The sequence below is a fragment of the Salvelinus sp. IW2-2015 genome, linkage group LG14, assembly GCF_002910315.2.
Source record: "Salvelinus sp. IW2-2015 linkage group LG14, ASM291031v2, whole genome shotgun sequence".
In the NCBI taxonomy this organism is placed as follows: domain Eukaryota; kingdom Metazoa; phylum Chordata; class Actinopteri; order Salmoniformes; family Salmonidae; genus Salvelinus; species Salvelinus sp. IW2-2015.
The window spans coordinates 20,026,885-20,037,231 of record NC_036854.1 but is presented as its reverse complement, the minus strand read 5'-3'; the positions used below and the strand labels follow the sequence as shown (position 1 = coordinate 20,037,231).

The window sequence follows — 10,347 nt, the reverse complement described above, 5'->3', positions numbered from 1 at the left end:
CATTCATATATCTTTATGTACATATTCTTTATCCCTTTACACTTGTGTGTATAAGGTAGTAGTTGTGGAATTGTTAGGTTAGATTACTCGTTGGTTATTACTGCATTGTCGGAACTAGAAGCACAAGCATTTCGCTACACTCGCATTAACATCTGCTAACCATGTGTATGTGACAAATAAAATTTGATTTGATTTGAATCCATCTCAATTGGGTTGAGGTCGGGGGATTGTGGAAGCCAGGTCATCTGATGCAGCACTCCATCACTCTCCTTCTTGGTCAAATAGCCCTAACACAGCCTGGAGGTATGTTGGGTCATTGTCCTGATGAAAAACAAATGATAGTCCAACTAAGCGCAAACCAGATGGGATGGTGTATCGCTGCAGAATCCTGTGGTAGCCATGCTGGTTAAGTGTGCCATAAAATCTAAATAAATCACTGACGGTGTCACCAGCAAGGCACCATCACACCTCCTCCTCCATGCTTCACGTTGGGAACCACACATGCGGAGATCATCCGTTCACCTACTCTGCGTCTCAAAAAGACATGGCGGTTGGACTCAGACCAAAGGACAGATTTCCACTGGTCTAATGTCCACTGCTCGTGTTTCTTTGCCCAAACAAGTCTCTTATTATTATTATTGGTGTGCTTTTAGTAGTGGTTTCTTTGCAGCAATTTGACCCTGAGGGCCTGATTCACGTAGTCTCCTCTGAACAGTTGATGTTGAGATGCGTCTGTGACTTGAACTCGGAAGCATTTATTTGGGCTGCAATTTCTGAGGCTGGTAACTCTAATGAACTTTATCCTCTGCAGCAGAGGTAACTCTGCATCTTCCTTTCCTGTGGCAGTTCTCATGAGAGCCAGTTTAATCATAGCGCTTGATGGTTTTTGCGACTGCACTTGAAGAAACTTTCAAAGTTCTTAATTTTCCGCATTGACTGACCATGTCCTAAAGTAATGATGCATTGTCATTTCTCTTTGCTTATTTGAGCTGTTCTTGCCATAATATGGACTTGGTCTTTTACCAAATAGGGCTACCTTCTGTATACCACCCCTACCTTGTCACAACACAACTGATTGGCTCAAATCTGTTAAGAAGGAAAGAAATTCCACAAATGAACTTTTAACAAGGTACACCTGTTAATTTAAATGCATTCCATGTGACTACCTCATGAAGCTGGTTGAGAGAATGCCAAGTGTGAAAAGCTGTCATCAATGCAAAGGGTGGCTACTTAAAATATATTTTGATTTGTTTAACACTTTTTGCTTACTACATGATTCTATATGTGTTATTTCATAGTTTTGATGTCTTCACTATTATTCTACAATGTAGAAAATAGTAAAGATATAGAAAAACCCTTTAGTAGGTGTTCAAACCTTTGACTGGTACTGTACGTGGCCCAAACTGCCAAATATAATCGCCACCAACTTGCATTTGTATCGCAGGCTTTCCAAGCGTGACATTAGGGGCTGGTATTGAAGGAACTTTTCTGAAAAGGCCTGCTCCATGTAACAATGGAATGAGCAGCCCACTTCCAAAATCAGCACTTCCCTCTGGCTTCCTCCCACAACAACAATATCTGACTTATTCGGCATACAAGAAAACACATTTTCATCAAACCAGGCTCTTTTGACAAGAGCATGGTTTGAACAGTGCATTGAGAAAATATTCACACTTTGATTTACAAGGTGGGAATCAAATGTATCTTTTTTTTGTCTACTATCTACGTAAAATAATCAGTGAAAGCGGAAGAAAAATTCTAACATTTGTTAATAAAAAATGTAAAATATTGAAAAAGAGAACACATCTTGGTTTTCATAAGTATTCAACCCCCTGAGTCAATACATATTAGAATCACATTGGCACCAATTACAGCTGCAAGTCTTTCTGGGTAAGTCTCGAGTTTTCCAATCCTGGATTGTGCAAAAGTTGCCCATTTTTATTATCTGTCAAATTGGTTGTTGGTCATTGCTAGTCCATTTTCAAGTGTTGCCATAGATTTTCAAGTAGATTGAAGTCAAAGCTGTAACTTGCCCACTTTGGAACATTCACTGGCTTCTTAGTAAGCAACTCCAGTGTAGATTTGGCCTTGTGTTTTTAGGTTATTGGTCTGCTGAAAGGTGAATTCATCTCCCAGTGTCTGGTGGAAAGCAGACTGTAGCAGGTTTTCCTCTAGGATTTTGCCTGTACTTACCTCCATTCTGTTTTATTATTTTATCCTGAAACTCTCCAGTCCTTAACAATTAATGTGTTTTATTGGATTTGCCCCAAACACAACACTTTGTATCCAGGACAAAAGTGAATTGCTTTGCCGCATTTGTTGCAACAATGTATGTTTTGGACTATTTGTATTCAGTATAGGCTTAGTTTTTTTCACTCTGTCAATTAGGTTAGTATTGTGGAGTAACTAGAATGTTGTTGATCCATCAGTTTTCTTCAAGCATATACATTAAACTCTATAACTGTTTCAAAGTCACCATTTGCTTCATTGCAAAATCCCTGAGTGGTTTCCGTCCTCTCCGGCAACTGAGTTAGGAAGGATGCCTGTATCTTTGTAGTGACTAGGTGAATTGATACACCATCCAAAGTTTAATTAATAACTTCACCATGCTCGAAGGGATATTCAATGTCTGCTTTTCTTTTTACCCGGAATCTACAAATAGGAAACCATTGGAAAACCTCTGGTCTTTGTGGTTGAATCTGTGTTTGAAATTCACTGCGGGACCTTGTGTGGGTTACAGAGATTGAGGTAGTCATTCAAAAATCCTGTGAAACACATTGCACACAGAGTGAGTCCATGGAACTTATTATGTGACTTTTAAACCACAATTTTACACCTGAAGTTATTTAGGCTTGAATACTTATTGACTCAAACCATTTCATCTTTTCATTGTTTATTAATTTGCACAAAAAAATTGAAAAACATAATTACACTTTGACATTATGGGGTATTGTGTGTAGTCCAGTGACAATCTCAATTGATTATATTTCAAATTCAGGCTGTAACACAACAAAATGTGGAAAAAGTCAAGGGGTACATTTAACTCTTAAGTGTAAAGTACAAAACAAGATCATATACGGTACCAGAATGCTAGGTTGTATTTTGTGGGTCGAACTTGCAGCCTCGCCTTCACAGTAAAGGTGAGAATGTCCTCGCCAATGGCAGTATTCTGGTACATGGAATGGGAGACGGTGGTCAGCGCACAGCAGGGAGTTTCCCCTGCAGCCTCAGGCCAGTTCAGTGCTGCTGTAGCCGTCTGATACCGAGCAGTGTTGTCTTCGATGTAGGATATGTTCCATAACCACACTATCATACATACATGGTACCTCTTAAACAGGTGCCCACACACACATTCTACTGAACATAAATACACACACTACCTCACTCACAGCCTCATCACACCTTATACACACACACACATTCTCACATAGCTTCACAGGGGTCTAGGGATGTACTTCAGACTGGACTATAGTTTAACTCCTGCCTTTGGTCCTTCTCTCCAATCCACTCCCTCTCCAGCGTACTTGCCCCCGTCAGTGATGCTGCCGCCACGTCGGCTGCAGACCCTGTTGAGACAGGCTGTGGAGCTGCAGAGGGACCGCTGCCTCTACCATAATACCAAACTGGACAGCAGCCTGGACTCTGTCACCTTGCTCCTGGACCACGTCTGCAGCCGGTCAGCAACACACTCAGGGTGACAGTTTCTGCCAAACACAGATGAAATGTGCAAAAACAACTTAACCTGACAACCTTTTCTTTGTACGGTTCTTACTGTAGACATCGGCAAAGATGGTGCCAATAATCTATGCAAATATAAAGAAAAGCATGTGTTTTAATATAGGGTCTTTGTGTATTATAGAGTTTTCCTGACCCCTTGACCTGACTTGGGGGAACTCAGGGCCCACATGGTCAGGAAAAGCTCAGAACCTATGTATAACCATTGCATGTAATGCAATAATGAGCTGCAATTTTCTGAACTCGTTTTGTACGCCCGTGTCCTGTGTGTTTGGAATGGTACGTTGTTTTTTTATTTCTGTCATTTTTGCGCACTACAGGAGTTTAGTGGACATAAAATATCACCCTCAATCATTTACCAACTCCCTCTCACCCGTAGCGCCTCTATCCTCCACTCTCCTCTTCATTCTATACCTTTCTCCACTATCCTCTTGTATTTTCTTCTCATCCTCCCCATTTTCTCTCGCCTTTTTATTTAAACCTTGGACCTTGGATGACCTCTCTCTCCTGGTTGACCACACCCACAGGAAGCAGTTTCCGTGCTACACACAGCAGATCCTCACAGAGCATTGTAACGAGGTGTGGTTCTGTAAATTCTCCAACGACGGCACCAAGCTGGCCACCGGATCCAAAGACACTACCGTCATCATCTGGCAGGTGGACCCTGTGAGTACCACGCTGAGCCCATTTTCCCCCACACCACCTGCTGTGTACATTCCCACTATATGCCATATAGGAGGAGTCATCTCCTGCATTAATGGCAAAGATAGCCACCATCTACTGCAGGTGTAGGCAACTAGATTCAGCCACGGGATGATTTTAGTTGGAGTGAACATAATTATAATAATTTGCACACTGCAAATTGACCGCAACTAAGCCTCTTGCAGACCCCTGATCCACTGTCTTCCCATTAGTGCTTTACGCTAACCCAGAGCCTGGTCTGTGTGGTGTCTAGGAGAGCCACCAGTTGAAGCTGCTGCGGACCCTAGAGGGCCATGCCTACGGTGTGTCCTACCTAGCCTGGAGCCCTGATGACACCTACCTGATCGCCTGCGGGCCTGATGACTGCTCTGAACTCTGGCTCTGGAATGTCCCGGTATGGCGATCTCCACACTTATACATACACACTGGGACATCCCTATATGGCAATCCCCGCGTGCCCACACCCACTGGAACATCCAGGTATTGCAACCCACACACACACACCGCCTGGCAACGTCATCTGTTATTGCTGGTATGAAATTTGTGCAGGCATACACTGCAACCGTCCAGGATGAGGATTGATTGATTGGAGTTAATTAGATAAATAGAAACATCAATTAATGTCACTTATTGACCAGATAGTTCCTGATTTTATTGGGACTGATAAAAACAGCTGTGCAGTGGACCTCCAGGCTGGGAACTCTTCAGTGGCTGTGTACTGACTGAGTGGTTTTTGTCCCCTGCTGGGCAGACGGGAGAGTTGCGGACCAAGATGAGCCAGTCCCACGAGGACAGTCTGACCAGTGTGGCTTGGAACCCTGATGGGAAACGCTTCGTCACCGGGGGACAGAGGGGACAATTCTACCAGTGTGTAAGTATTGGTGTGGGAAGGTGTGTGTGATCTATCCACCAGATATACCAGTTGGTTCTTCCAGTTTGTCCTGCCAGTGTGTGAGTCGTGGGGAGAGTACAGGGTGATCTGTGAGGAGGATATAGGACAGTGGGGAGGGACTAATACAGCATTGCATATGGACAGGCTACTTTTAGATTTGCAGCTTGACACCTTTATTGATTAGCTGACTAGACAGGAACCTGCTGACCTCCAAAAAGATTGTCAGGATCTAATGTGTCTGTGTTTCTTACAAACTCTATTTGTGCCGTTACCAAAATGTGTGTCTGATTTTCTAGGGGCATGGGCGATACCGTTTTGGACTGGCCTGTGTGTGATTTGATTGATTCCCAGAATCTGGACTATATCCATTTGGACCTATGTATTGATTGTGTTGTGGTAGGACCTGGACGGTAACCTGTTGGACTCATGGGAGGGCGTGCGTGTGCAGTGCCTCTGGTGTGTGGGGGACGGCAGGACAGTGCTAGCCTCTGACACACACCAGCGGATCCGAGGCTACAACTTTGAGGACCTAACGGACAGAAACATGTGAGGGCTGTATTTATCAGTAGATAACTGAAAATATGTAAAGGGCATGTTGACAGACGTATTAGTAATAAATGCATGATTTATATATTAACAAATGATACATGAGTTACTAAGTGTTTACTGCTGTTTATTGTTTTATAAATAGTTTATTAATAGACCTACAAATTAAGCAATACCGGAGCACATAATGTGCTCTGAATTACTAATCTTACATATAGAATTGTCTATGCAGGTATTGAACAGAACACAGACTAGTAATTGATCATCTTTGTTGTGAATTTGTCTTTTACAGAGTTCAGGAGGACCATCCTATCATGTCTTTCACTGTTTCCAAGAACGGAAGATTAGCTTTGTTAAATGTAGCAACTCAGGTGAGTGGGGATATGGTGCCATACTTGAACACTGAAGTGTGTGTGTGGAGGCATTGGACTAGTGTCTGGGAGGGAAATTAAGGAGTTTGTGGTAGTGCCAATGTGTGTCTTTAGTGTCTAACTACTCCCATTACCCCCCCCCCCCTACAGGGAGTGCATCTTTGGGACCTGCAGGACCGGGTGTTGGTTCGGAAGTACCAGGGTGTGACTCAGGGCTTCTACACCATCCACTCCTGCTTCGGAGGACACAATGAAGACTTCATCGCCAGCGGCAGTGAAGGTACACCCACAGACCCAACAGCAGCCATTTTAGGCATCAACTACTCCTTATGGTCAGGATTGGGGTAATGACTGATATTGAGCCCTAGAACAAAAATGTTCACCTCTGTGTCCCTCACTAGGGTTGCATCCCAATTATCTCTCAAACGCAAACACATGCAGTGACTTTAACTTTCAGCATATAATAGGAAGGTCGACCTTGCCACTTTTTTCTATATTAATACCATTGTACCCCCTCTTCCTCTCCTCTCTCTTACGTCCTCCACCTTCCCTCTCCCTCTCTCTTACTCTTCCTCCCCTCCTCACTTTACCCCCTCAGACCATAAGGTGTATATCTGGCACCGCCGCAGTGAGCTGCCCATCGCTGAGCTGACAGGGCACACTCGCACAGTCAACTGCGTTAGCTGGAACCCCATCATCCCAGGCCTCATGGCCTCCGCCTCAGACGACGGCACTGTGCGTGTCTGGGGCCCCGCACCCTTCCTCAACACACAGGAGGTGGACGGACTCAACGGTAACTACCACTAGCATTTTGTTAGCACAGTGGCTGTAAAACAGCTAAAGGTGTTACAAGTAATTCATGTCCCTCATCTCTCCCCAGAGAACTGCAGCAACATGGACAGTTGATGGTGACTTTGGAATGGAAGACTTTTTCTCTTTTACCAACCGACAACAAATAAACATCAAAAYGAATCCTGGACCTAACATAACAGAAATAAAAGTAAATAATTTGCGTCTCATGACCTGGCATAACTGTGGAGGTGAGGATGAACACACTCTTAGAAAACCAGGTCTTCATCCAGAACCAGTGACCCGGAAAATCCGATTCRCTGGTACTCCCTGTGGCTTCCTCCTCCTCCATCCCTCTCCCAAACAAGGCCACAGCCAAACCAGGGGCTCTCCCCTGAATCTTCCCCTGGAAGCCCACCTCCTGCCGGGGTCACAGGCAMGGTGTCACGCACCTGATCTCTCCAGACAGCCATTACAGACCAGCCGCACTAATTGGACCGCTTCTGTCGCTCTATCATGTACCCATGTGTCTGTGGGAAGGGGGGGATATTGCAACTCTTCCTTCTATTTGTTTTTATCTTCTCCTTCTGACTAGCTCTTTTCTTTGCACTTAAGTTGTTGGACGAAGGCTGAAAATCTGCACAAAACCAACCAACCGACAAAGTAAAACGCTATGCTTATTTTGATTTTTTTTTTTTTTTTTTACGATAGTAAGCATTTAACAGGTGAATCCTAGGTTTGAACTAGGAGTAGTGGCTGTGGAGTGCTTCAGCGTGAACAATACGCTCTCAATTAGGAAAAGCTATTTTTATCCCTTGTTTAAAGTCTAACACGAACAAAGTCTCACCCTCTGACTCCCCCATCTCCCCCCTCCCACTTCGGCTGTTAACAGCACAGCACATAGTTCCACAAGATCTACCTGTGGGGAGGGGGGGAAAGGTGAACTGTCAAAGGTGAGGGGTCAGTGGTAGCTGGTCTCATGTGACGCARCCCTTGTGTTGAGTATCTCTAAGAAGGACATACTGTTGGCTGTAGAGGTCTGTACATGCAACTTTTGCGGTACACTGAGGACTGCATCTTTCCTCCCTCTTTGTGTATGTGCGTGTGCCCTTCTGTGTCAATGTGTGTCTGGGTGCGCTTCCGTGTGGTTTGTTTGAGTGAGTGAATGCAGGTGCATGCAGACCTGTGTGTTTTTAGTCACACCAGCAGAAGATCATGCTCTCTTTCCCCCCTCCCAGTGAAATTTTAAGAGGCTTTTAAACCCATTCAGAATTAATCCAAAGCCCCATAGTGACATCTATCTGTGGAACAAAGAATACTTTAGAGCCATTTTCGAAACTTATTTTTTATTTTTAGCTGGGGCTTTTCTTTTTACATTTGACTTTGCTTTTTATATTTCTTCTTACCACCACCTACCATTGGAAAGGCACTGAGGTATCGGAATTAAATCTGTTTTGTGGAAATAAAGTGAATGACATGCATTTCAACGAGCTGTAAACTGTTGTGAGAAAAGTGTCATTTCATATGAGGAGGAATTAACGATTGTAGTGTTGGAGACAGAGGTTTAATGTTCCATGTGTAGAATGATGACTTTAGAGCGTTCTACCCCCTAACACAAACACTCCACAAATCCACATGTATACCCAAAACACAACGCTGCGCTTTGAGGTCTACCCCAAGTCACACCTACAAACACTCAATTTCAATATGATCACCTGCCACAATTCCATGAACCTTACACAGTAGTACAGCATTATTGAAGTTAAAGTTACAGAACCAAACAACCTCCCACATATTCAAACGCATAGCTGCGCTCTTACGTACGTACAGCCCATACGGAGCGAGACCGACTGCTGCACAACACCCCTTTCCGTCTCTCCAGACCTCCTCAGTGGTGAAAGCACCATACAGAGCTTTCTTCCTCCAGATTCGGGGTATGTAATGATGATTTTCTGTGAACTGATATTACATGTTTAAAAAGAACTGAATATTTTGTTACTTTCATTTTTTGGTCTTATTTCATAATTTTCTTTGGTTGACCCCCCTCCCTGTATTATCATATTAAAATATAACCAGACAAGTGGTGTCCTCTTTTTACTTTTTTTTTTATCCCGCTTATAATTCGTTTTGCCTTTTGTCTTTTGGGTAAAATGTGTACCTTATCCACCACTTCTTACATGTAATCAGTGAATATGCGCAGTAACACTCATGCCAATATAATATGAGTGTGGTGGGTTATGCTTTGGGAGTGTGTTACCTTATAAGAGTCAGGTTTAAACTGTCCACGCCTCGCCTTTAAAAAGAGACTCTGTACGGTGATTGAATACTTGCATGTCTGTGGAATAAGACCAGGGGGGGGTCTATTTTTGTGCCACTGTTGGTTGCGGTTGCCATTTCTGACCTCACCAAAACGCTTGAGACCCAAAAGTGGCTGTGTGTGTAATTCCATGGTGTAAGGTTAGTCTGGAATGGTGCTTCTCCCATTCTTGACCCTTCCATCTCCTGGACCCCTGAATGGACTTGAACTCCCCATCCACACCTTATGTCATGTCTGAAGAATTGAGGCAAATCAAAAGTGAAGAACCCAAAAGCTTTCACAAAGTTAGAATGTCACCAGCAGGTGAATTGTATGTCTGTATGCAACTTGGTGTCTACTCTTGTTCTTTTGTCTTTTGAGTTCCTAGGATTTTTTATGATTTGATGATGCTAATAACTATTTCTCTCTTTGGAGGTGGTAGGGCTTGGTGGGGGAGTAAGGGTTTTTGGTAGCAGATTAAAATAGTTATTGTGGGATGGGGACCTGTTTGTGTTTTTAATGTGTTATTACAAAAGTGATTGTACTGTTTTGTATTGTTGTGTAGGAGAAGTGTCATGTATGCATATTTTCAATAAAGCATTCAGGGTTTTGAAAAAGAGCTGTGGCCCGGAATATCAAGGGGCTGGAACATAGTCACTCCCTAAGCACAGATACAGGATCAGTTTACCCTATCCAATCCTATCCACAGTCCCCCATAATCATGAGGGGTTACAGAGCTAAACTGACCTTCGATCAGTGTGAATGGACAACACGTCTCATCAGACTTTAGAGGAAAGCTTGAGTTCCCAGACTGAAAAGAGCTCTCCATTTTCCTGTGTTTAACTTTGTATTGTTGATTGAGTCACACTTGAAAGTTTGATGACATTTGGAGTAATTCAGAGAAGCCGCATGGCAGGAAAGAGGCATAATGTGCATCAGAGGGGATCAAATGCCAAATGTAGGGGTAAACAAGATCTGTTGCCAATAAAAAGTGACTATTTTGACTAAACAATCTT

General features: G+C 43.4%; 1 protein-coding gene across 2 annotated transcripts in view; it reads left to right on the top strand.

Annotated features, from left to right (window-relative positions):
• The window catches only part of LOC111972645 (WD repeat-containing protein 26), a 21,786-nt gene extending 11,836 nt beyond the window's left edge, over positions 1–9,950 (top strand). The window contains exons 6-14 of one of the 2 annotated variants that reach the window (XM_023999664.2): positions 3,520–3,676; positions 4,263–4,401; positions 4,691–4,831; positions 5,189–5,308; positions 5,730–5,875; positions 6,168–6,246; positions 6,397–6,526; positions 6,845–7,039; positions 7,127–9,950. In XM_023999664.2, the coding sequence (XP_023855432.1) occupies positions 3,520–3,676; positions 4,263–4,401; positions 4,691–4,831; positions 5,189–5,308; positions 5,730–5,875; positions 6,168–6,246; positions 6,397–6,526; positions 6,845–7,039; positions 7,127–7,152 (1,133 nt within the window). In that variant the 3' untranslated portion in view covers positions 7,153–9,950. Of the gene's footprint in view, positions 1–3,519; positions 3,695–4,262; positions 4,402–4,690; positions 4,832–5,188; positions 5,309–5,729; positions 5,876–6,167; positions 6,247–6,396; positions 6,527–6,844; positions 7,040–7,126 lie in introns of both variants that reach the window. The other variant, XM_023999663.2, reaches the window with a different exon arrangement.
• The last annotated feature ends 397 nt before the right edge of the window (positions 9,951–10,347 follow it).